Source organism: Plectropomus leopardus, chromosome 8 (genome assembly GCF_026936395.1).
Source record: "Plectropomus leopardus strain MGB_pleo_1.0 chromosome 8, ASM2693639v1, whole genome shotgun sequence".
NCBI lineage: Eukaryota > Metazoa > Chordata > Actinopteri > Perciformes > Serranidae > Plectropomus > Plectropomus leopardus.
Window position 1 is genome coordinate 7,208,039 of NC_142183.1, and position 27,883 is coordinate 7,235,921.

At 39.3% G+C, this 27,883-nt stretch overlaps 1 protein-coding gene across 1 annotated transcript; it reads right to left on the reverse strand.

Annotated features, from left to right (window-relative positions):
* Positions 1–213: 213 nt before the first annotated feature.
* LOC148188840 (uncharacterized) lies at positions 214–27,883 on the reverse strand. Its single transcript, XM_088080810.1, has 7 exons — positions 27,809–27,883; positions 24,610–24,717; positions 22,582–22,653; positions 18,009–18,076; positions 17,701–17,815; positions 3,121–3,166; positions 214–331 (listed from the first exon to the last, which is right to left on the reverse strand). The coding sequence occupies exons 2-7, from the start codon at positions 24,687–24,689 to the stop codon at positions 329–331; spliced, it is 384 nt and encodes a 127-aa protein (XP_087936936.1). The 5' UTR covers positions 24,690–24,717; positions 27,809–27,883; the 3' UTR covers positions 214–328.

Below are 27,883 nucleotides of genomic sequence, written 5' to 3' on the forward strand. Positions count from 1 at the left end.
TGAACACCGCAGCTGCACTCGTAAACAGTCCATTTCATGTGTAGCATGATTTCATAATACTGTATTGATCGAGTTGCCTGCAGTCAATGCTGCTAATGACAGAGTCTTAGTACCTGGCTAGTTATGCACCAAGTGGCATAATTTGTGATTAAAGGAAGGTAGAGAGGGAATACTGGCTGCCCTGTCTGCTGCAGCGGAGAGTCTGCAGTCCACAGTGAGAGGGGATGACATGCAGCAAAGGGCCGAGGCTGGAATCGAACCCACGGCCGCTGCGGTGATGACACAGCCTCTAAACATGGGGCACCTGCTCCATCCACTGAGCGCCCCGTCACTGTTAATGTTGACAACAAAAACACATATCAGATTTATCATTTAATTTAGTAATATGAGCACAGTGATTGGTTGATAATGGATGGTTGTCACTGTAAAGCTTCTGTGTGCGATTTGAGATTTTCAGATTTTACATTAAGTGGTCAAAAAAGACACTGTGGCACAGCAACAAAATGCAAACTAAAATATGAGTCGTGCACCTTTTGCATGTGAATACTCATATTAAAAGGTACTGTTGATGGTCATTATAGTCTGATTAACCACTAACGCAACAAAACTAGGAGGTTAGGTATAATAAAAATCATGGTTTGGCTTTAAGTAAGTACTTTTGCAACTAACATAATGTTACGTATGTCACGGGACAGATGTCATGTACGTCACATCACAAATGTTGTTATTTAAGAAATCAACTTTGACTCTGGGCCACAAACACCGTTTTTCTTACTGAAAGTCCTGAGCTTGTTTGACCCATCCATCCACCCAGTAGGGTCCTCTTCCATCTTTCTACAATACCAAACAGACTTTATTGTTTTTATACTATGTTACCTCCCTCCATCCTCTGCCCGTAATAATTACTACAGCCTCGAGAGGTTTCCACCTTAAAATAAACATAGAAGTCACTGTCGTAATAATCTGCTGGTACAGTCAACCTACTATATGGCAGTTTTTTGGCGATAGCGGCCTGTCTGCTGAAGCACTATTGTCAAATTCTGATGGCAAAAATGCAAACACTCATTTACAGACAAATTGATGGTACACCATCACAGCTCATCTCTGCACACTGTAGTCTGTTTACATTTGTCCCTCACTCAGCGCTACATCACGTTTCTTTGCTGCGACTGGTTGTAGTTTCTATCCATTTGCGTCAGGAGGCATTTTGAGTGATAACAGCCTGCAAATTGATAATGAACTGAAAGGTTCCAGACTATCTGGCATCTGCAGTTTGGTCTGGTGATGTCAGGCCGCCATGTGTGCACAACACAAACTAAAACAGTAAATGTGTCAAACAAAAATACACCGATAATTCAGAACCAGCCCGAGTTTATCTGTACTTCTGCGGAGCAAATTTCCTCAAAAATGTGCAGTTAATCACTTTGCCAAAACCAAATGACATCCAGTGAATCCGTTGGTAATCTAGTGTTTCTTGTCACCCACTGTTTAGTAGGTCTTTGAAGGAAATAAAGGACTTTTTGCAAATTAAGAGCAGGGTTTTGCATGTCTGCCAGCAGCTTCAGAATACATACTTGTTGTGCTGTCTACATCTGATCGCGTAACGAAAAGGGCGTCACCTACAGAGACAACCAAAGAGGGCTTGAATGACACATTATATGTATCTTCATGTAATAGTTTGGATGATAATCTGCAAAAATCAGCGCCCCACAATTGGCATTTCATGCCTAATATAAGGTTACATATTTAATATAACATGACCATTATTAGCTTTCGGAATAGAAATATGGTTGGGCATTTTTAGGTTTAGAGAAGTAAAGTTACTGTGATTAGGGTTTGTTAAAGAAATGTGGTAACAGCGCACCTGAAAGTGACTTAAAGTTCACACGGTTCTGAAAAACGTCTCCTGGGGAAAGTACATTTTTCTGTGATCGTTCCACCACCACAACCTGTCTCTTTATGGGACTGCTTCTTTGATCGCAGCCTTCCCAAATACATGGGTTACACATGAATTACTGGCTCATGATTTCGTACAGTACAAATTCTGGTGTGAAATCAGACTCTCATTTAATCAATCAATATAATCTGTTTTTTATTCCTGTTCAGTTGTGAATTTCTACATTTTTCAGAATTATTTGATAAACATTCAGAGAACATACCTGCATTTTGTTGAATCCACCTGCATGTTTATAATTGGGGTGAAACTACGTAATGATCAGGTTATGCATAATCAAATCTCACAAATTGCCCATAATTAATTTTGATTTGATTGCTTGTATACTTATTATTCAACGAACATGAACACATTTTTAAAGCTTTCATTAATCTAAAATCAGAAAATATCTTTTTCTGAAAACACTCGTGTTCTCAGTCTGCATACTAGTTGCCTAAAATTGCAGTTTTCATAAAATGACACATGGACATTGTATGCAAACAGACTGGCTCTAATTTATTTCTACAATTTTACACTATGTTCCATGCAGCACGTGTCAATAACATCATTTACTGTGACAGTATGTGTCACTAACATGTTGAATTTCCGAACCAGACACACCAGAGTGCACTGAAAATCTTTTTTTGGCACAGCGATTAAGATTTCCTCCATGTTCTCCTCCGTGACAGATTAGGCCTGGGCTGCAAAGTAGCCACAAGAATCTAAAAATAAACAGACACTCAGACCAGCCGTAACGTTGCAACCGAATCTCACATTAACTGCCCGCACTGGGAATTAATGAACAGCATTTATGAAGTCTGACTTTTAATCCAAAATGGCTGAATGGGGAGAGGCAGTCTGAATCGAGTGAGATAAAAGTTGTAATCCAAATGCCTCAGGCATCCGGTCGGGTAATTAAAAAAAAAAGTTTGAAAAATCTATTAATAAACCTTTAATTAAAAACTACATTTTTAATATCTCAAGACCTTTTCAATTGACATTTCTAACAGGATTTGGTTGCTCGCCTAGAGCGCTTACCACTCGAGTGTGGCTGCTATACAGTACATTGAAGTGAACAGCTCATTTAACAGATTTCAATATGAACTTGGTTGTATTGTGCAGATGATTGTAAACAGGACCTGCATGTGAGGTGAGGCAGCAGAGCGTCCTTCTGTGAACACACTTACAAGAAGATATCCTTCCTTTAGACCACAGCGGCTCTCCTCCCAGACACTGAAAACACACAAAAACACAAACAACAATCAGAACCTTTATCTAAAAATCACAAAAATTCAGATTAAAGGTCCATTGTGAAGGATTTACGGGCAGCTATTAGCAGAAATGGAATATCATATTCACAACTTGGTTTTCTTTAGTGTATAATCACCTGAAACTAAGTATAATTGCATTTTTGTTACCTTACAATGAGCCATTTCTATCTACATACGAAGCAGATCTTCTACGCCATACACAGTTCAGTTGCCCAGAACAGGCAAATCAAACACCGGCTCTAAATAAAGCCATCTGCATTTTAATGTTGGCCATCATAGTTCCTCTCTACACCTGACAGACAGGAGAAGTTTCGGTTGGTTGCAATCTACAACTTCACCACATGATGTCACTAAATCCTACACACCGGACCTTTCACTGCTTCCCCACAACTTTCAAAGGTGAAAGTATACTCATGCGACAACAGTGTGATTTTAAAATTAATCACTTTACATATCTATGAAAGGATGACACTAGTGAAACTGCATTTTTTTGTGTTTTTTTCTTGTTGTGATCAGTCATCTTTATTTACATGTTCTGCCCAGAGCCTAAAAGAGTTACATCATTGTCTGTTAAAAACACGTCAGTGTATTTGATTTTGGATTACCCTGAGATATATGTCCCTTCACTACCATGAACGCACACTCTGTAGTTTATTTTGACAACGTCCTGTGGCCTTGATTACTTACTGGGATACCACATGTGGATTAACCCACTGCTGAAAATAGTCCCGACAAATGCACTAATTATTCCAGTTTAAAAAACTATTCCTCAATACTATGATGTCCAGCTCTTATAGGAAACTATTTATCTGTTTTAAAACGTTAAATTTCTATACAAAAAATCTGAAACACGATATACGCTCTAGAGGGAACGTAATGCCGTGCAAATTACATTTTCTATCAACATAACGAGGAAATATTGCTAATTAGCATACCTGGCAAGTCACAAAAAATTGGATCCTCAATGTTTCAACATGGTTCATGTGATATCCTACAAATTAGCACCCTATGAATGACATTACATACATGTAAAATTATGTACTCAACGCAATGGTACGGAGTTAAGTTTAGGCAAGTGAAGTTACCGTGGTGATGTTTAGGAAAGGAAATATGGCGACAGTGGAAGTTCTTAAAAAGCTCACATGGTTGTGAACACCAGTGTCCTGGGGCAAAGTCTCATGTTTTGTGACCCATTTACCACCACAACCGTCCTCCTTAAAGAAACGCTTCCGTCTTTGTGCATGTCTGCGCACGGGTCCAAATTCATGGGTTATACATGAATTACTGACTCGTGATTATGTAAGATATATATGAAATTTGGTGAGTTAATTTTTGTAGGACGATGTATGAACAGCGCATGAGAACAACTTGATCAGCAAAATGACCTCAAGAAAAAGTGAAAATGTAATTCAGTTTAATCTGTTAAAATAGGTAATCTTGCAAAACAGCATCAAGTCATAGTGACAATGGTTTTTTTTTTTTTGGTACCTTTTTAAAAAATGAACCCTTAATCGAAATCATGATCTTTCTCTATCCTCAACAAAAGTGCTTTTGTTCCCTAAACCTAAGACAGGAATCTGATCTTGAACCTGAAGTTCTGGTGTCAAGGTCCAGCATCCTCCTCAAACACCTAAATGTGTCCTCCTGCGAGAAACTTTCTCCGAACATAAGCCAGGCGGCGGTTACAGTGCCATAACAACATCACCAAGAAAGCAGATTTGTAACATATGAACCTCATTTCTAGGAGACTGGATTTGTTTCTGAGCACCAACAGAGAAATTAGGAGAGTCTCAATAACATAAAATAACAACAGTCTTGTAAATATTTCTACAATTAACCACAAAAAGCATCCTATAGCTTTGGGAGACAAAGTTACAAACACTGATAAAGTCACCCACCATGTGCATATTTAAACTTCATCAACAACATTCACTCTGAACCTGATTATTCATCTTTCAAACCCACCTGTGACACACTGTGAAATAAATCAAGTATTTCTTTTATTATATTCAGAGTAAGTGAACCATTACAGATCAGAGTACATCATGTACGACACTCTCTATCTAAAGAATGATGCTCAGCTAGTTGATGCTGTTTTACATGTTAATAATGTTTTACTGAACAGACCAGAATGATAATTTCTCCTCTGTTTTCTGTTCTGACCTTCATCACCACGTTTGTGTTTTTCTCTTCTCTTTGCAGGAGGTTCAGTCCACCAAATGGAAAAATTAGTGTGAGGAGGAACTCTTTTATTTTGCAGCTCCTAATTAATTTAACTCCGGTCTGCGGTCTCCATGTGGAGGTGTGCTGTTTTCAGCGCAGCTCAATAGATGGAAACGGTCTTAATTTATGACTTGAGTATCCTCCACTTTCTTTTACATACTTTTGTGTATTTATGTTTTAGTCCTGTTCTTAGCAGGGCTTTTTTACCCTCAGGGACAACAAAGTTGAATGGAATTGAATTCAATTGAACTGAACTGAATAGGAAACCAAATGTACCTTGAGAGTTTGTAGTGTTGTATCCCGCGTGTGTTTGCTGAATGTTTCAAGCCTCGGCCATTTGTTAAATGCAGAAAACGCATCAAGGATGAAGGAGAGGTGCTTTTAGTTGTGAAACTGCAAGGTGAGGGAGACAAAACACTTGTGGATGAGAATGGAAATGGGTCAGGACACATATAGACACTCTGCTTCTGCTGGGTTCCCTCTCTGTGTTACTATGGTAACGTACCCTATCTCCCTACCTACCTACCTACCTGCCTGCCTTTAGCGCACAAACTACACACCTCAAGCAGCCGTGCTACAGGTTTTGCACCTGAACGCTCCGATGCTGCTCCTGTTCGGAAGGACCCAGAACACGTCTCATCCTGTTTCACAGCGGAGCGCGAAGATATAAAGTTGTGTTTGATGTAGCAGCTGTAAACAATCACACTCATTTGTGTTTTTTGTGGGTGAAAACATGCGGCAACACGCAGGATGTTTGTGATATTTTGAAGGCAGGAGGACGAGTCTGATTGTGATAATAATAAAAGAAGCTGGCTGGTGATTGACAAGCAATCATGAGACAGATGAAGCGCTAAAAATAGAGCAGAACTGTGGTAAGACTGCAAATAAACCACTGTCGTCTGCTGGTTACACTGCAGCTCGAGTCAGTAAAGCCTCGTAACTCTAACCAGATTCCAGCTTGTTGTGGACAAAGCAAAAACTAACTTGACTGTGAACACTGGGAAAGTGTGTCCCCTATTTTGAGCACACAATTGTTTTCCAAATATGGATGAAATATACCCCGGATGCCGGAGCAGCAACTTCTATGGTGGAATCTCATTAGCATCGTAATAGCTTCCAGGCTCATTTGCATTTTGCCGTGAGTGATTTTTTCCCCTCTCTCTCTCTTTCCTCTTCACTGCTGGATGGAATAATATTAAAAAAAAGGAAGTAAAACTTTGAAGCACCATATTTTATTTCATTATTTAAGTTAAACAAATTGTAATTGAAAAGCACTTTTCAATTATGCTATTTCCTCATACCGGTGACAAATGAGTCTTACAGTCGTGTCAAGCAATTATGGCAAGACACACAAAACTACAAACTAATATTTGCACACAGGGATGACGAATTAGTGTAAATAGATTAATACAGGAAGTAGAGGCTTTTAGTTATATTTCAGAGGGAGGATGTGTGTGCAAAGGTGGAGTTTAAAATCGTATTTGCCCAAATATTATGAACTATGGTGGTGAAGCGACATGACGTGAAGCTGTAACAGAGTGCGTGGCAACGCGTTCTCATCCCAGCTTTTGAGATACCTCTGCTTTGTGATTTTGTTATCAGAAACTGATGCACAGAGGCGCCTTCTGCGGCAGTATGATATGCAATAAGTGGCAGCAAACCAACTTGTGAAATACTGCTGCTTTGTCAGTAGACACCAACGCACAGGGGAACCTTCTGCAGCGGTATGAAATGCAACGGCAGATGTTGACGCAGTGGGCAACAACCCAACACGTCAAAAACTGCCCCTTTATCAGCTGATGTCTTCAGCAGACACCGAGGCACCTTTCATGGCAGCATAATACACACCAAAAGGCAGCAGTTGTTGACACAGCGGGCTACAACCCATCTTGTCTTTCTCCATGATTCTGGCGTCAGATACCGACACACAAGGCATCTTTCGCTATGGTACGCACCAGGCGATGGAAGTTGTTGATGCAGCGGGCAACGACCAAGCTCATCAAATACCAGTGCTTTGTCAGAGCATGTCGGTGTCAGACTTTAATGCACAGAGGCACCGTTCACGTTGGTGTGATAAACACTTGGCGGCTGCAGTTGTGGACGCAGCAGGAAACAATCTTACTCATCAGATACCGCCCGTCTGTCAGCGGATGTCGGCGGCAGAAACCAACACACAAGGAGCCTTTTGCGGTGATATGATTCACACGGGGCAGCGGAAGTTGTTGATGCAGTGGGCAACGACCCAACAGACATCCACGCAGAGAGACACCTTCCACAGTGGTCTGAAACGCGTCGGCTGCTGTAGTATGAAGAGCGAGAAGTCTGTATAGGATGAGGAGTAGGGGTGGCTGCTGGGTCCAACAAACTAGACTTTCACTCGGGAGCCTGCTGTTATGTTACCAACCAAAAGTCAGCAGAGCTATTTTAATAACAACGTAGCGTGCATCCCATGAAGTTACATTATGTTAGTAAAAACCATATTCATTTTTAATCAAACCATGAGTTTTTTTTCTAAACCTGTTGCCTAAACTTGAGGAAATAAACCTACAAATGAAGTGTTTTTCATACATTGTTAATTTATTTTACATTTAATCAGCAGATCCTACATTTCCTGTGAAAACAGATGTGAATTTTGAAAAGACGCAGTGCATGTAGCAAGTGTAAATTAACATGCCGTCCCTGAACCTCAAAAACGGATGCAGGAGGGTACCTGGAGCGTCATATTTTGCTCTGTATGTCCACTGACAAAGCAGCCGTATTTGACGAGTTGGGATGAGAATGCGTTAAATATCCCAAACTCTGGAGGCGAACATAACATGAAGTGTGTGGCAACCAGATACAGACAAATATGCCAAAGACAATGTTGACAACACACACTGGTGCTGGTGAACTCACAAAAGACAAACTACATATTTAAAGTGATTAACTGGGCTTTGGTGAAACCTGCAGCTCTTTTAACGAGGTGGAAACACGCAGCTTGTTAGACAGCCACACTCTTCTTTTCCTTATGCTGAATTTTTGCAGCTTGGCAAGCAAAGAGTTAATATTTTCAACCAGTGCTGCCTCTGACACACACACATGCACGCAAGCACACACACACACGCTCATATCCCCACAACCCATCACCCCTGATCACACTCAGACTCGCGCACACTCCCACGCACACACACATGCACACACAGACCCATAATTCCCAACACCACCTCCCCCTCTCCCTCCTCACCCACCGCCTCCTCCTGCCTCCCTGGGCTCACCCTCCCCCCCTGCCTCCTCCTCCTCCTCCATTCTCCATCTCTGCCCCCCCCTCCCTCTTTCCCTCCCTCCTCCACCACCACCGCCCCCCCTCAGGTCAGTTAATAAGCGAGCCTGAGCCTGTGCCTCAGCTTGGCTGTCTGGAGGACATGCAGAGCAGTGTCTCCTGGGAATTGGCTCATGCAGAATGCTGCTCCGCCGAGAGAATGGAATTTTACCCTCGCTAGGGCTCCCAGCCGCACCGCGCAGCAGGAAACCTGACAGACACACACACACACACACACACACACAAACACATGAGCATGCACGCCAACACGTGCTGCAAATCAGCACACAAACATCCTCGCAAACACAGTGGTCCCAGGAGTGTGTTTCCAAAGACGTCTTCCCATCCCTTTAAGTAAAGTGACCACTACCTTAGAAAAACACTTATTTTCCCCCTGAATCATCAAGAAGCCATCATTAACTTAATGGCGACACAGTCTTCAGGGACACGCAGTGATAGTCTGCGTAGCACAAAAGCCTCCATTACACCCCGGCAAAATGTAAACACACACGGTTACGAACGCCGGGACATCAGTGGGTACAGTGCCGCTAATGAGTTGCCCCGTAGATTTAGAAACAGTGGCTTTTCCACACTTCTGTCTCAACTTCAAGTCTTGAGAAAGTCACCCCCCCACCCCGTCCTCCTCCTCCTCCATCCTCCTCCATCCTCCTCTTCTTTCATTCCTCCTCAAACCCACAGCTCCATCTATCGGTGTCCCTGTGCTTCATGTGAGTCTGTAGGTGATGGAGAGTAAACACTGAGGAAAGGATTCAGCCGGATGATGTTACAGGGTTCATGCACATTTTTACCAATGAATTTCTGTGACTTTGAGGCAAATTTTCAAGACCATAAATTCTCTGAAATGGCCATCGATACTCCTTATCAATTCTTTTTCATTACAATGTAATAGCTTTTTAAAATATATATTAATTAAAAAAATAAAGAACTCAGGACAGGATTAGACCTGAATATCAACATATAATTTAGGGACTGTTTGCTATTTATGAAAGGGGAGGAGGTCGAAAAAAAGGAGAAGGCAGGAAAATTTTTTTATGTGTTTTTTTCTGGTTTAGGGGAGGGCCATCCAGCTTTAAATGTCTGTATGTTGTATTTATTTTTACTGCTGATTCTTAAAGAAAACATGTTTTCTTGAGTATTTTTTTTTTCTTTGAAGACTGTGGGTGATTTTTAGGGAAAATCAAAAATTACATAATTTATCACAGCAAAAAAATTACACCATTTATCATAATCTCTATAAAAAAATACACCATTTAATATTGCAAAAAACAAAACATTTATCATAGGCAAAAAGAATCCCCCAAAATTACACTATTTATCATAGCTAAAAAATTACAACATTTATCATCGCTGAAAAAACCCACGAAAAATTACACAATTTATCACGGGTTGGATTTTCAAATTCTCACCAGTCATTGAACAAATCATGTGTTATTATACAGGTTTTGGAAACAGAATTCTATGACTTTTCCAAAACTTTCAGTGTATACTTAGGTATCCAAAACTTTTCCAGGCCTGGAAATAGCTACTTGCATATTGCATGACTTTTCTTGCTTTATTTATTTATTTATTTTTATGACCGAACGAACCCTGTGCAATCACCATTCCAGCGAGCAGAGAACTATTTCATGTTTCATGTAAATTAAAAGAGAGCGGCTGCAAACAAGTTTGGCTGTAAATGAAGAGAGTGGGTGAAAACATGTTTGTATTAGAAGAATAAGCAGGCATAATGGAGCAAAAAGAAATTACCTTTAACCCCTTAATTTGCTTTTTATTACTGGTGTATTTTTGTGATTAAAAACATCTCTAAATGTGACCCATTTGGTTTTAGAGAATGTGTAGTTTCAGGACAAAATGACAGAGGTCTGATGAATCATGCAGCCCAGCAATGCTGAGTATGATTCATGCCTCCAACAGGGTTGTATTTACTCAGGAAAAACAAAACTCTCTGCATTGAGGCTGCACATGTACACAAAGCTGCAGGCAGAGCAGCAAATGTGTTTTTGCTGATGCGTTTTTTACATATATAATAATCAGAGTTATGGAAGGCGCAGAGTGAGCTCTGGGATTATGACGTTTTTTCTGTTGTTGATGAGATTTAGCTGAGCAAAGGAAGGGATAAGACCCAATCCCATTTTCCGTGGTCGCGGCATGTGCACTGAGTCTGGACGGGGATCTCCTGTCAGAGAGATCCCGCCACCTTCATGTGTAGATTACCTCCACTGTTCCAATGGGATTAGCAATCACACAGATTGTAAACCGGTGTCGCTGCAGGATTGAATTGTTCACAGACAAGACTTCGTCCCTGCTTCTTCGCTGTCAAACTAAACGTGGGAGAGCTCGGCTTGTCTTTGAATAAGCGGCAATTATAGTGTTCAGCGCGGTTTGGACCTAATCATGAACACAATTCTTACTTTTTTTCTCCCTCCGCTTGCCACAACACGGAAATATAATCCAGAAAAATAACATTCATGCAGGAGGTGATGTGTGGTGTAATGTGTAAACACACACCCTAATTGTAAATGAGATTTTTTTTTTAAACTAAATGTTATTCTCCACCCCCAAATACACCATGACAGTGGTGGAAAAAATTGTGGAAATGGTGGAGCAGAAAACACACACACACACACACACACACACACACACACACACACACACACACACACACACACACACACACAACCTTCAATGAGCGCCTCTCCATGAAATGCTGAAGCCAAGGCTGCATTTACACCATGAAAACATTTCGAATAATAATACCGACACTTAACATATGAAATATTCCTGCACTTTTTGCATTGTAAATATTTCCCATCTGCAGCGTTTGTCAGGTATAGCGTACAGAGGTTATCAATATAATTATTTTTTCTTCTCTCTCGTGGAGCACCTCCAGTGAAAAAGCCCAGCCTGTCTCAGCGCTGGCTGTTTGTAGTGCAGCAAGCCGAGGCAGCAGCGCTCTCTTTGGGATTTAGCCTTTCAAAAGTCCTCGTCAGATTTGCAGCGCAGACGTACTTCTGCTGCCTGCCGCCCCCACATCTCTGCCCCCTCCCCCCACCCCCACCTCCACCTCCACATCTCCCCATCCCTCTAACCACCACCACTACCCCCCTCCTCCCCCATCAACCTCCTTCCCCTCTCCTCTCTCTGCTCACTCCGCTGCAGATGTTTTGGATATGTTTTCTTAGTGAGGAAGCTGCGCCAACTGCCAAGTGCAGACAAAATGCCCCTTGGTCGTCTCCTGCAGTCGCTGGTACCGACCAACGGTTGGTGAGCTAGATGCCTGCGTGAATAGCGGCCAACATTCCTCAGACAGAGAGAGGTCGTGCAGAGGTTAGCCCCAGTGGCTGCCAGTGTGCACATAGCAGGATCCTAATTACTTAACCTGCGAGCATTAAAGGAATACTTCACCCGACAAAATGACCGTTTGAACATCAGTTACTCGCTGCGTGTTATCTTAAATTTGTGAGAAAAAACTTTGTTTATCTCACATGTTTCCATGGTGAATGGAAAATCCAAATCCACAACAATGGAGAGAGACGTAATTCAGAGAAACGTGCAATGCAAACATTTTTTCTTGGTGTAACGGGCTGATGGAGAAATAGGCTTCCAGTCCAATTAGATATTTTTTCAGATTGAATGGGTTTTGGAATTTAGGGCTGTCAGAACAATGGCCAGTCCTCCATTAATTCACTGTGTGGTACCTTCAAGGACCGTGTTTAACAACAGCAAACTATATAAAAACATCCTTTAACAAACTTTCACAAAACTCATGCAGTACAGTCCAAATCTTATGTATACAGGTATTTCCCAGTACTTCCCAAACACATGTATTTTTCCTCAAATGTTCCAATTTAAAACACATCAGTACAAACAGTCTCGTGTGAATGAGTGGTGTGTTGAAAATGTTTTATGTTGTAAAGTTTTAGAGAAAATGCACATGGATTGAAATAAATGGCTAAATTAATGTATGAAAGTTCTACAAAGGTGTTTTGATTTAGTTTAGTTTTGTTGTTAAACCATGACCCTGTTTACTTCAGTCCATGAAGGATGTGTGCCTTTTACTGGATTCTCCGTTCTTTATGAATTCAGGATAATTTGTGGTGAGTTATAAAGGGACTGTCCACGGTTCCGCTGGACCAAAATTTGGGATCCCAATGAGTAAAAAAAAAGCTCTATTGGACCAAAAGCCCATTTATCCTACAGAGTCCTGTTTCTCCAAAAAAGCACACTCCCTGCATTCAGACAACCCAGTCGCCAGAGAAAATGGTCATACTGTACATTTCTGTAAACCACGGATATATTAAATTAATCAATAACGCTGTGGTGAATGTATGCTTAGGTTTAGACATGAAAATCACTTGATTAAGGTTTGGAGAGGATTATGTTCTATCTTGAAACACCAATGTTAAGTTGCTGGAAACGCAGGGACGTGTTGGCGAAAAACACCCGGGACTGGTTGCTCAAATGCCGCTGAGGATCGGTAAAAACACCTGAGGCTGGTGGCACAAAAGCTGCAGAAAATGCCACAAAGGGTCAGAAAAGGCACTTGGGATTGGTGGCTTAAATACACTAGGAAATGCCACAAAGGGGTTGGTAAAAACACCCAGGAATGGTGGCTCAAATGCCGTGAAGGGTTGGTAAAAAACCTGGGATTGGTCCATCAAGTGCTGCTGGGAAAAACCACAAAGGGTTGGTAAAAACTTCTGGGAAGGGGAACCCGGTAGCTCAGTGGATAGAGCGGGTGCCCCATGTACAAAGGCTATGACTTTGCCACAGCGGCCGCGGTTCACTTCCAGCTTGCGGCCCTTTGCTCCATGTCATCCCCTCTCTCTCCCCCTTTCACACTTATATTCTGTCCTGATGGCAAAAAGGCCAAAAAATAATCTTTAAAAAAATAAAAAAAGTTTTGGAATGGTGGTTTAAACAGCGTTGGAAAATGCCACAAAGGATCCAAAAAACACAGGATTGGTGTCAAACGTTGCTGAGAAACACTGCAAAGGATCTCAAATGTTTTTGGGAATCTGAAACTAACTAGTGTGTATTTTTGGAGAAACTGGACCTTGGAGCAATGGCCGTTTTTGGGATAACTGGCAGGCAGGTAAATGGGCCTTTAGTCTAATGGGACATTTTTCGGCTAATGGGGCTTTTAAATTTTGGGCTGTTGGAACATTGGCATGGCATTGTGCTAATTGCAAAAATGGTCATTTTGTGGGTGAAGTACTCCTTTAAAGTTTGGATAATCTTTTTTATTTTATTTTTTAAATAAAGTGATTAAACAGAGCAGCAAAACAGAGATAAATACACCCATCTTAGTGTGAGGTTGCTGTGTTTGGACACTCGGGGCTCCAGTGTTTGTGGGTTTTGCACCACAATGTGGCACAAACATTTGCTGAAGGGATTTCAGGTTCAGTTTGGGTTTTGGCCGGACCAGCCGGCTCATTAGCTCGGCTGCTCTGTGGCATGGCATCACAACACTTCAGGTGCAAAACTTTTCCCAGACAACACAATGAGGAAACAGGGGATGCACCTCCCAGTGTTTCCTTTCCACACAACAACACAACAAATCTCTCAGTGTTGATTGTTCAGTGACAATTATTCTGAGTGTTGATTATGCACTTATAGAGCGGTTGCGGCTTCGAAGCTGTTCAGAACTATCTGAAAGTGTTAAATTAACTCTGATGGGGATGAAATTACACAAATACTGATGCAGAGATGGTTGTTAACACAGACAATGTTGCTGTTTTTATGTTTTCATTACAGCAGCTGGTTAGATTCAAGTCAGAATATTTTTTTTAACTTCCTTTCTGTTATTGGCTGTTATCTCCTATTTTATCAGCGCTCATTTATCCAAACATTGTTCCGTCATCAAAAACAATCACCATCTGGTATCTGTCTAACTAACCGTAAAAGAAAATAACAAACAACTTATAAATTTTGAGCAAAATTAAACCTAAAAAGCTGAACCCGAGTTTCATTTTACAAGCATGTAGTTTGGGAAAATCACCACACGGCATTTCAACACACCAAGAACATACAAGTACAGTGAGGAGGATGAGAACTGTGTGCAAGAGGTGAAACAGGCAATTAGTGTCAATCACCGCGAGCCAATAAAAAGCTGAATATCTAATATTTTACTCAGTCATGAAACATTCTGCTTTTTAAGAATGAAACATCATGCCTTTTTAATGTGTGCTAATCATATGTCCATTAAAGTCTGCATCATATTTTAGTTAAAAGAAATCTGCACCCTTCATATCTTAACCCTCTGAAACATGAGCAAATTGGTTTTATCACTTTCAAAAACATAAGAAGACAATGAGAAACTTAATAAGACACGACCCAAAAATGTGCAAGAAATTAGTAAAAAGTTGCAAGAAATGTATCAGAAAAAATAGAAACAAAAAAACCTAAATGATATATATTTATATATATGTATATTTTCTTTAAATATATAGTTATAATAATTACACATTTTCTGGACATTCTTTTTTTTTTTTAAAGATAATTTTCAATACCTCTCCATTTCTTGTCACACTTCATTAATTTCTAGCAATTTGTGGGTTAGTCATTGTCTTCTCCCTCACCTTTTCAAGAGAAATCAAACCAAGTAGCTCAGATTTCAAAGGGTTAAATAGCTTTTGAAAGGTACATGAACGCACCTAAAAAAAACTGATGTTGATTCAGGTTTCAAAGGGTTAAGATTTACATTTACTACATATAATAGTTACTTAGAAACATCTGTATCTGAGCTATTTGGCTCACTAGATCTTTTTATCCACCATGGTTTGTTAAATCAACATGTATTATATTTTCATGGATCAATACACATCTGTAGCACACTGAGTTAATCAATAATCATTTGTCGAACATGCTGGTTTATCGATAGACGTTTGCAACACATCTTTAACCAACAACCATTTTCTGTGGAGGACGAGGCTGATGGGAGACCAAACTTGATGTTCAGGAGAGAAAGAAAGAAAAATAGCTGGCTGTGCTGCTACCATCCCCCATCTCGTAGGCATGGCAGCAGCCTCGCACACATACGCCTGCACACACACACACACACACACACACACACACACACACACACACACACACACACACACACACACACACAAACAGAGGCTTGCTCATGGACACACGTACACACAAATACACATGCATACAAAGCACACATACATAAACGCACTCACAAACACACACACATGCACGCGCATGCACACACACACACACACACACACACACACACACACACACACACACACACACAGCCCATCTCTCTCTGCTACCTGATGTGAGGCAGAGAGAATATTCCAGAAACCAAACACAATGAATGTTCCTCCGCTATTCATACAAAACAGAAAATCACGCTGCAATGGTCCTGATTCAAATTAAATCCACGCATGTATTTAAAGCTGCTGCTATTTAGACTCAAGGATCAATTTTAAACCGCCCGAGAAATAAAAAAAGAGTCGCAGGAGGAGGAGGGGGAGGAGGAGGTGGAGGAGGAGGAGGAGGGGGGTAAAAGTTTATGGTATAGCTTCGGTGCTGAATAAATAAAGTGTTTTAAGAGGCAGACTGGAGCGGCGTTTGAAGGCAGCTGTGGTGGTCTGTGGTGGTCCTGCTGCCCTCAGCTCACACAGCGGCTCAGGGCTGACTGGTCGCACAAGGTTATTTCTAGGAAATTCGATGAGAAGCATTTAAATATAGTTGATTTCAACGTCTTAGTGCAGCTTTAATGAGGCGGATTCGAGATAAAGATCTGCTTTGTTGCACCAGGGTGTTTAGGTGTGGCCAGGTCTGCTACAGGAGCAGCGGACTGTCTTTTTTAGAGGGTTTTATGACATTTTAACTTTGGACTTAGCCTTAATGTAAATGTGATTAGATTTTTTCATGTAAATATAGTTTACCGGTAAGTTTTGTTTGTCATTATGAAGCTTTCTTGGTTGTTTTCTTTGTGATCTAAATGTGGATTAAATGATGAGAAACTGCTGTCACTCCCACTTTGACCAGGCTATTCTCATGCATTGTTCGTACACATACCTACGAAAAGTAATGCATCAGAATTTGTATATAACCCACATAATCATGAACCATTAATTTATGTGCAACCAACACATTTGAAAGAAAGAAGTCATATAAAGAGCAAAAGTTTGCATAAGGAGGCAGGTCTGGATGGTGAATTTGTCCAACAAACACAGGACTTTCCACCAGGAGACCAGTGTTAGGGAGAACGTTATTTTAAGGTATGCTATAACCATGTTACTTTTCCAAAACCTAACCTACGAAACTGTATGTTAAGTCTGTAACGTCATTTGTGGGATGCTAATATTTTAGATATCATATGAGCTGTTGTATGGAAGTCTTCTACAAGAACCAACAACACAAACAAAAACAAAACATGTTGTATTCTTTCTCATGATGTTAAATGTTTATGTAGATCAGTAGACCAACAGGAGTAAAACTTCTGTATTTACTAATTTATTTGAATGTATTTCAAATTATTGCAGCCAAGAAATTACAGACTGGATTCTTTTAACAACAACCCAGCTGCCAGACTAAATGTTGACATTGTATGTTGCTGCTGATAAATTACATTTGTACGTTTCCTGCTTGTGTCCTAGATATTACGTTTATATACAACTAATTTAAAACATGTAAATATGTATTAAAAGATAACCAATACCCAGCAAATTTAATTTTGCTATTAACATAATGAGGAATTATTGCTAATGAATTCAGCTGGTGAGTAACAAAAATGTCGACATTAAACAGATCAGTAAATGTTCACTGACCATCACTATCAGTTACTTTCTGTCAAAATGGGCAATCTTACAAAACAGTATTTACTGGTAGTGACAACTCTATTATTTTTTATGAGCCTTTTAGTAACATTTAACCTATGTCAAGATCTTTCTCGAAACTTAACCAAAGTGCTTTTGTTGTCTAAACCTTACCAGAGACAAGAGTCTTGATGCAAACGCAGGATTCTGGTGTCACAGTCCTTCACTTTGTATGTCCACCATCCTCCGTCCAAAGTCTGCATCGTACATGAATGTAGTGTTTCTGTACCTGAAAGAAATGAACGTAATCCAGACAGCAATTATTTTGCCACTTCAACATGTATCAGTTTAGCAACATACAAAGCATGATAAACCCAAACCAAGTGATTACAGTTGGGACAAAAACATGTTTTGTCTTAAAATACATGGTTTGGTTGCCACAAACGTGGTTAAAAATGTCCTGATGTTTTGTTAAAAAATACCTGTTTTGGTTGTTCTCCAACAGTCGTCTGCTGCTGCCTGGCACCATCTCACCATCCACCTCCTCCTCCTAATGAGAAAATCACACACATGTAATCTGAACTACGTCATACATATGAAACATAAAAGTAACATAGCTGTGGTTTACAGAAATGTACAATGCCAACATTTTCTTCTGGCGACCAGGCTCCTGTTTACGACTACTTCTAGTATTCACGTGACTACAAATATTAGTAAGTGTGCCGCTTATAAAACAACCTCGCTTTACAGCCACTGCTTCATCTACTGCAACTGCTGTGCTTTTCATTCCCACAATATATTGCCAGAGCGTCAAGATACTGTACTACTTCTACACTCTGTATCACTTATTTCACTTGCTACTAACACGAATTGTACTAATGCTGTTAAGATAATCACTATTACTTCTACGTATATAACCTTTTTCTAGGAACACATGATTTACTCTGGCTTACTCTAGCTTCTGCTGAGTTTTGTGTACAAATATCCTCTCGGTGTACAGCGTGTGTGTTCTGTACTCAGTCTGTGTGGGTTTCCTCCAGGTGCTTCGGATTCCTCCCACAGACCAAAAACATGCAGGTCAGGTGAACTCCAGTATGTAAAAGCCTCTAAATTGGCTACAGGCTTGTAGTATTTATGTATAATAATGAAAGCAGAACATAATTTAATTTTACTGATTTGCTGTTTAATGAGGTAAAATATATGGCATGTGTTTAACATGTTAGCCTACATGAAATGTAATTATGCAAACAAATGCCTCGAAAAAAATGATGGCGCTGAATGTTTCTGCAAGTCACGGATTCGTTACTTTTGAAGTTAACCATATCAGTGTGTCAGACTTTAACTGGACACACACATCACAGTTCACTGCCTATCGTATCCCTGGTGTTTACCCTCCCAGGTTCAGACAGTGTCCTCTTTTCATCCACTATCCCCCACAATACTCTTTTTTTAGGCTTTGTGTAATCGGCGTCATCCCAAAGACGATCAATACTGCTTCAAAATTACAGCGCTGGACTGGGTGCTATCTCCAGGCCTGCTGATTATTGGACTTTGCATAGTGTGGAGTCGGTTTGTTGGGCTCTGGTCTTACCAGCAGCCAGGTGGGAACATGGGAATGGATATCTGTTTGAATAGAAGCCCAAAGCTTCTGGCAACTTCAATCCAAATCAATGCTCAGACCAGGGCACCACATGAATTGTTTCCCCTCAAAAAAGCAGCCATTCCTTCTCATTTTTTAAGTTTTCCTGACTTCGATCACCTCACACAATTTTTTCCCCTAAAACAAAAATCAGCCAAAAAAAAAGAAAGAAAAAGCAGAGGAGTTTTGTCTTTTTTCTTAAAGACTGTGGGAGGTAAAAGGGGGGCTGTGGGGAGGGAGTGAGGAGGGCGAGGAGGGGTGTTCTCTAATGAGCTTTATAGAAACGGGCGCAGCCACGTTAAAATGAGAGGAAACAGACCTCCCACCAAATATGAATACCAGAAAGATGCAAATGTACTCAACAGTGAATTTGTAATTCTGAATATGTTCAGAAACAAAAGGCTCTGGAAAACAGAGGGAGTGAAAGTGAACTGCTCCCCTCCGCTCCTCACAAAAAATAAAAAAAATAAAAAACTAGAGACAGGGAGAAGGAGAGGATGAGGAGAGAGAGATGGAGAGGGAGGGGTATGAAAAAAAAGAAGAGGCAGAGCGAGGGAAAGGAAAAAATCCTGGGCCCTGTTTCTTCTATTTTTTTTAAGCAATGGCATCCTGTGTTCTTGGATGTGTCGTTGCCATGGCAACTGTAACTTGGTGACCTCGTTATTTCTGCCTAATCCCGCACTGAAATTATGGTTGCTCCACCCTTTTGCCTGGCTGCCCTGATAACACAATCATTGCAAATGAGGCAGGGGAATGGAGAAGAAGACGAAAAAATATATTTGGCACAGCTTTTTTTTTTTTCTTACCAGATCACCACAGGCTGTAATATGATATACATTTACTGCTGCTACTATCTGCTTTTAGTGTTTTGCTGTATTCTTGCAACAGCTGATGACTGGACTGAGTGATTAAAAATACACACTTAGCAATAATCGGCCGTGAGTGCTTGATAAACCGTATTGATTTCACATCAGTCATGAGTTTATTACAGTCGAATCTGTGCCAAGTCAACAGAAAAGGCTGCCGCTCACAAAGTTTGAGATCCTGTAGACAAAAACAAAATCTACTGTATGACACTCACATGCATGCAGCAGCACATAAACACCTGAATTATTGATTTCAGTGTTTGATTAGATTTACCTATTGGATGGGGCACAAGAAGCTCTCTGAAAAATTGATGGATTTTTTGAGATAAACATGCAAACTAATAAGAAATCCTCAGTCACGCCTATTCAATAATTCACCAAATTTACATATTATTATTGGCATATCTCATTACTCCGGACCAGGACACACTTATATATTCCAAATTTTTATTAGTTGGGTATTCTGTTGCATAAATTAACATGAATAATGAAGGACGAGAGCCCCTTTTAAAGTTGTGATTCAAAGAAATCCCTCATTTAAGAACATAAAAGGAAAATGTCTTTGTGTGGTCAAATAGGCCAACGAGTCCTTAACAACTGAACTGTTAACAAGTCGTTACTTTAGCAGTGACTAAAATATACTAAATTCAGACAGTTTAACATGTGTTATGGCCAGATAGTACTGTACTGCATTATTTTTTTATGTTCCTTGGTGTTTTTCTATGTCGATTTTAAGAACAAACCAAAATTAATTGATTTCTGTAGAATATTTTTTCAGGATTTGAAGAATTATTATATTACTATTACATACATGTTCTGTGTTTTGTATATTGTGTTGTATTTTTATGAATACATGTGTTTATTAGCTGCCCAACTGGAACAACAGATAACAACACAACTATCACAATCTGTTTTAAAATCTAATGAGTACGAGTAAAATTTCCAGCTAAAAATACATTTTTCCATGACAAAATACCTTTTTAGGGCACCTGAAGACTTCACAGATATCATCAATCTATACTGACAAAATGTTAACCGCAGTCAAACTGAAGATAGATGTTTGTTTTTTTTTTATCCAAGTCTAAACTCTACATAGGCCTATGTGTACAATAACATTTTGAATATTCAGAAGTATTACATAAAGATAAGACAAGTAATTATTTTTGTCAGCAACTCCAATGAAAACTACTGTTTGTGGAGCCAATCTAGTTTATTCCTCTGTGCCCGTGGTTCCCACAGCAATTTCCCCCAAATATTTACTGTAACTTAAAACATGACTTATTTTTAGTGCTGTTCATGTGAGGAGAATTTGGCAGATTTTGGATATTTAAAATAAAAATAATAATAACAATACTACTACTACTACTAATAATAATAATAATAATAATAGTAAAAAATGTTACCAGTTACTGTATGATTTTACAGTGCATCGCAGAAAAAGAAAATCGTAAAATCCCATTTCCAATATCTTTTTAAGACTTTTGAAAGATTTACTTAAGATATTTCAATATAAAAATGAGCTTCAGATTACTTAATTCAATGCTTTTTAAGTCTTTTTGTGGATCTGCGGGAACCCTGTGTTTGCCTCCATTGTTGCCTAAAAACTACTAAAATAACACACACTGTATAAAATAATGGACACAACCACCACACGTCACCCATAGCTTTGGACTCAAAATTTTAAGCCTCAAATTTGGCATTTTGACCGTCGCTATCTTGTATTTTTGAGCCAGAAGTGACCGTATTTTGGCCATTAAACTGTCTATGTATTTTTGCCTAGCTCCTAGCTTGATTAGCTAATTTTCACTAGCAAACAACAGACTTAAAACAAAAATATACTCACCAAAAAAACAGAAAATTCAACTCCTTAGAGAGGCTCTTTCCGGAAAACACTGGACAAGACTTGACAATTAAAAATGAACTTTTATGAACTGAAAACACACTTAAATAGCGACAGGCTACACCTGCTCTCGTGCAGCTGTGGTTACGTAAGCTGTGACGTTTCCACGGTATCAGTCGTGCTGCCTTCACGTGCTCCTCGGAAATATCATATTTACCGTATTTACGTGTTAGGGGCGCATAAACGGCCTCCCAAAGTTGTAATTCAAAATTGGAAATTGGAAATTTCGATGTTAGCCGAGTTGCCGAGTTGTGACGTTTAAATGACGTTTCAGGACAGCAAAAATGGTGGAAAGCGTCGCAGCAGCGTCAAAAATTGATGGTTAAAAATATATATTTAGGTATTTTGTTCCGGGTCGCTACTTTTAGTAGTTGCACATTGCAGTATGCCAGGTGAGTTCAATGGAGGATTAGGGCCGTGTTAAATTTAAAAAAAGGTCAGATTTTAAGAATGATGTCATAATATTAGGAGAATAAAGTTGTAATATTATGAGAATTTAAGTCAGTTTTACAAGAAAAAAAGTTACGTTATTAGTTATTAGTTTTATGAGAAGTAACTCATAATATTACGAGAATAAAGTAATTTTAAGAGAAAGGACATATTATATTACAGAAATAAACATATTGCCAGCCTACTGTGAAACAGGTTACCTGTTGACTGTGTGGCACAACATGACACCTGGGACAGTGGTTGCCAAAGAAGCTGCCTCCTGATGGGAAATACTGTTTAAAGAGAGAAACATTGTTCAAATTGGATTTTTTAAAATTATACATACAGCTTTTAATGCATTTTATGTTTAAAGAATATTCATCTTTGCAGGTTTCCCACATACAACTTTCAGGAGATACTTCAGAAGTTGAGGATATTTTCAGTCACGATGACAAAAAGCAATTATGTATGTATGTGTGTGTGTGTGTGTGTGTGTGTGTGTGTAAATAATGTCACATTTTTTGATGAAAAAAAGACCACTTATTGTCATTTTCAGCATTAGGCGATTTCTGTGTTAAGATTCTTTGTTTACTGGAATGGATAGAAAAAACAAACACATAATAAAACATCCTAATCTTTTTTTTTGCTGATGACTTATGAGTGCATTTTGAGTAGAAATCCATAATTATAATATTTGTTGTGTTTGGAACTTAATTGGGTTCTGAACGGGGTAAAGTTGAATCACACAGTTTATGTTGATGTTTGTTTTGGCATTTCCTGTTGTCGAGCCTTTTTAAGGAAAGTGCTCGGCTCTGCGCGTGTAAATATTCCACCAAAACAAGTTCACCCCAGGCACTAACTTTGAAAAGCACTGTCCCTGCATCCTGGGCTTAGCACCGGCCAACATGATTGTAACTGCTGTAAAGAAACAAAATCAAGCCTGAGTGTTTTTTGTTTGGTGATTCCAGACCTTTCTCTAGCGCTGACGCAGCATCATGGAGGCAGGTGAGGTCACATGAGACTACCGTGGTAGCAACTTGTCAACAGACGGCATCCATCTGTCACTCAAAGCCGCCACGCGCTTAATTATGCATAACTTTGGGCCTTACTAAAATGTAAACGGGTGAGTTATATAACAATTCACCGTACAGTTGTTTTGAATGTTGAAATTACCCATAGAGACCAAAACCGCTTTTTGTAGCTGTGTGCAAACATGATAATTTCTGCTGTAAATTTGGGTATTTTAACATGAGGGTCTATGGGAATTCTGAAGCGCAGTTTTTGGAAATGAAGCGTAGGCTTCCTCTTTCAGTCCCACAGGTTGCTGCTTGATTTTGACTCAATTACACAAACACCTGCTGTTGTAAATTCTAGCTTTAGCATTAAATGTGTATTAATCCGCAGCTGAAAATAGTCCCCAACAAATTTACTCCTGTTTGAGTCCCATTTGCTTAAAAACTAAATCACACAGCTGATCTAGGAATTTACTGAGCCCTTTTCCCCCCACATACCTCTGTATATTTTGACTCATTTTCTAGAAATATATTCTTCTAATACGGTAAAATAAAATCTTCACTAGAAACCAATGGCCTTGGAGTGCCACAGGCATTCTTGCTTTGGGTCTTTTCATGGGATTTGTTGACAATAAGAATAAAATACTGCAGAATAACACCAGCCTTATCTTTTCAGCTATTTCTAAAGTAAAACACTTCTTTTAAAAAGCAGGGTATAGATTTTAAACACATATGTATGATCTTAGGATCCAAGTCTATATTACAGTTATCTGCATTTCATCAGTTCAAGACACCTTTAATTAGCTACATTTTAAGTAGTTAAACTGTAGATTTCTGTATATAAATCAATAGTAGTTGTGACTTTTTTCATAAATCTTAAGTTTTTACACAATATGAATCAAAGATATCTATAATTTATCCCAGCAACGTATTTAATATCTAAAACAAAGATATTACTACGCAGTTGTAAATAACTAATGTTGAACTCGAGTGTTTAAAACTAAAGCAGAGACATCTTTTGAGTCACTTTTACAACATCTATAAAAAAGTTATGAGTATCTTTAAAGGGGTTTTTCACAAGACAGATGTTACGCTGGGGATGTCTCCATCTGTGTCTTTTATACTTTAAACGCATTCACACTGTGAGTTTGTTTAAAGATATATATTTAAAAAACATATCCCGAATACTCACATTACATAGAGGCTTGGTGCTGTTTCCACTTTATTCAGACTAACCTGACTTGGTGGTCCTCCCTGAAACAAAGGCAGTAAAAGTCATGTGGTGTTGCCGACAGCGACTGCGTTGTCAGCTCCATCTGAACATGCAAATGTTAAGTTCCTCATCTGTATAAAAAAAAGAAATGTGCAATTCTTACAGGATGTCTTGAATAATCATCTACATCACGCTTTCTTTTATTAACCAGAAAATTGTGAGATCTACTCAGTACATTTCTTCAGTATGTTCTTTACAGTCACAACAAGCTGCAGTTAAAATCAACAGCTGTGTTGCTCTGCAGGGCCGCAGTCTGTTGCAAAGGCTTGCATCAGAGTCGGGTCATGCTCCATTGATTTGTTTTTGCTTTAAATCCTGGGTCATGTATTTAAAAAATGACAGAATCTCACATATCTTCAAGTAATTTTCTTATTTGTGAATAGTAAAAATAAACATTTTTGACAGAACTAATAATAACATGTATGTCAACTGATGCTTTTTTTTCGTTTTTGGTAGTATTACAGGCTCTAACTTGGCAGATTTAAATTGTTATAATCATGACTCATCTTGGTATATTTGTATCTTCCAATGTATAAAATCACAGTCAAGCTCTTTATGTTGTTAGAAATATGCACTTCCCAATAACAGTGTTGACTTTTCTTCTCTTAGTTCTGTTTTCTCTCCATTATAATGGATCTATGTGGCACTCGGCTCGTGGTGCTCAAAGTGACAAAACAAACAAACAATACAAATAATAAAAAAAAAAATGGAAAAAATCAACAGCAATGTCTCTTTCCTGAAATCCTGACCTGGTTATTCAGAATAATCCACAGACCTTCTTGCAGTTTCATGTAGGAACTATTTTCTTTCTGCCAAACCCCAATGTCAAAGTGTACATCCACTCATGGACGAGGGGCTCGTGACAGCGCGAGATTTAAACTGTAACGCTGTTGTAACGTAAGCGTACTTCCCTTTGCAGTGATTCTGTGGACAAATGAAGTCAGACAGAAAAAAAATAGTTCCTACATGAAATTGCTCACAGCAAGATCTGTGGGTTATCTTGAGTATCCGGGTCATGATTTCTCAAAAGAGAAATTGCTGCTGAATTTTTCAAATATGTCTTTTTTGTGCTTTGAGCACCACAAGCCGAGCGCCATTTATTTCCATTATATTGGAGAGAAGACAGACATCTCTACAGTCGATATCTCCGACACTCGACAACGCACACCAAAACGATCTAGACTGATAAGTAGCACTACACATGAGAAAAAATATACGTTGATTTTGGGTGAAACTGTCCCTTTAAAACCCCATAATAAACATGTTCTCATTTTAAAACGAGTCAACTTGACGTAGATTGTGACAGAGTTATGGAGCCGCCTGCAACTCAGTCAGCTGTCTAATAACTTTGGCCATCAGTTGTCGTTTCAGGCGGAAAAATTGATTGATTGATGTCATTATTTCGAACATGTAAAATACAACAAAAACAGTAGTAAAAACACATATCAACAAAGGAAAAATAAAAAAAAGGACATAATGAATTCTGCAGATTGCATCAGTTTGCAGGTGTGAAAGCGAGTAGGAAGAAGTATGAACTTAAAATCAAGTCACATACGGGAAGTAAAAAACCTGCAACTGTCTCCCTCTGTCTGCCATCAAGGAATCACATTGTGAAGAAAATATGAAGCACTTTGAGTAATAAATCTGCCACCGTTATGCATGATGAAACTACAATTACTTTGGTAGGCTATTGTACTTAACTACAATTGTGATGCACTTGACTTGAGTATTTCCTACATTTCAGAGGGAAATATTGTATTTATTTATTTATTTTTTACTTTAATCTTACATTATTAGATAGTTTAAAGATTCAGATAATTGACACAACATAAATAAACTAATAAATTATGACATATTATTATGGATTAAGCGGCCCAGCACTATATAAAGTAAACAAAATGAGCTCCACCTTTACTAGCTGCCACATTAAAATGATGGTTTCACATAATAAATCAATAATTATAATCCAGTGACATAATAGATATGATTTTAAAACAGGCCATTCTGTGTAATGAGTACTTTTACTTTTGGTACTTAAGTATATCTTAATGCTTAAACTTATGCACTTTTATTAAGTGATTGCAGGACTTGTAACAGATTATTTTACAGATTATTTCACACTGTGGTATTGTAACATTAACTTCTACCACTGCTGATATCGTGTAAAATAACTATTCATAAATGGTGAAGTGCATTTTGACTGTTAAACTCTTTGATTATTTAAAAAGATTATTTGGATTTCTTTGATTGCAATCATGACCAGTCCAAACTAAAGTGGAGAAATCTTGAATCTGAGTTACAGCTAGCCTCCTCACTGATATTTATTATAAGATAATTACCTGAAAATATCAAGGCTGCAGGCCGCACATGTGTAATTATTCAGTCAACAAAGGTCTCACATTAGCCGTCACCTTTTAAAAGCCACGCTCATTTGTTGTAAATCTGTGCTTTTTAATCATTTAGAAAAGAGTGGGCGTCCATGTTTTTAAAATGTTGGATCTCACATATTGGAAACAAAGTCTTTATTTATAGTGAGAGAGAAACATGTGGACGACTTAAGATGTTCACATCCCCCCCTCCTCCTCGCTTTCCAACACCCACCCACCCCCCCCACCCCCCCGCTTTTACTGAACTTAGACCCAGGATGTAAATGAGAAACAGATGTGTAGGAGGGTGGGGGGGCACTGAGGAGACTATATTTCCACAAAGACCTAAGGCTCAGAAGAACCAGAAAATCCCTCAAACTTGGATCTTTTGGACCTGTTTCTCTGCACGAGGCGCCATCCTGGGAAATCAACAGAGGCAGAGACACGGAGAGAAACTGACAGACGGACAGAGCTATACAGAGACAGACGGACATGTGGACAGATGTGTGTGTGTGTGTGTGTGTGTGTGTGTGTGTGTGTGTGTGTGTGTGTGTGTGTGTGTGTGTGTGTGTGTACAGTAGACAGAGAGAGGAGTGTGTGTGTGTGTGTGTGTGTGTGTGTCAGCTTAATCTGCCCAGAGAGAGAGGACCGCACGACTCCCAAGAGGCTTATCTTGGTCAGATCCTGTTGCTTGTATGGAAACTCTCAATTCGGTCACATCGTTCCAGTATATAACACACACACACACACACACACACACACACATACACACACTCCCACCCCCACCACCACTGACCTGGATTTGACTGGCTGCTGCCTGCGGGATCCACCCACATGGACTTCGACGGGCCTGCTGGCTGTCGGATGTTTC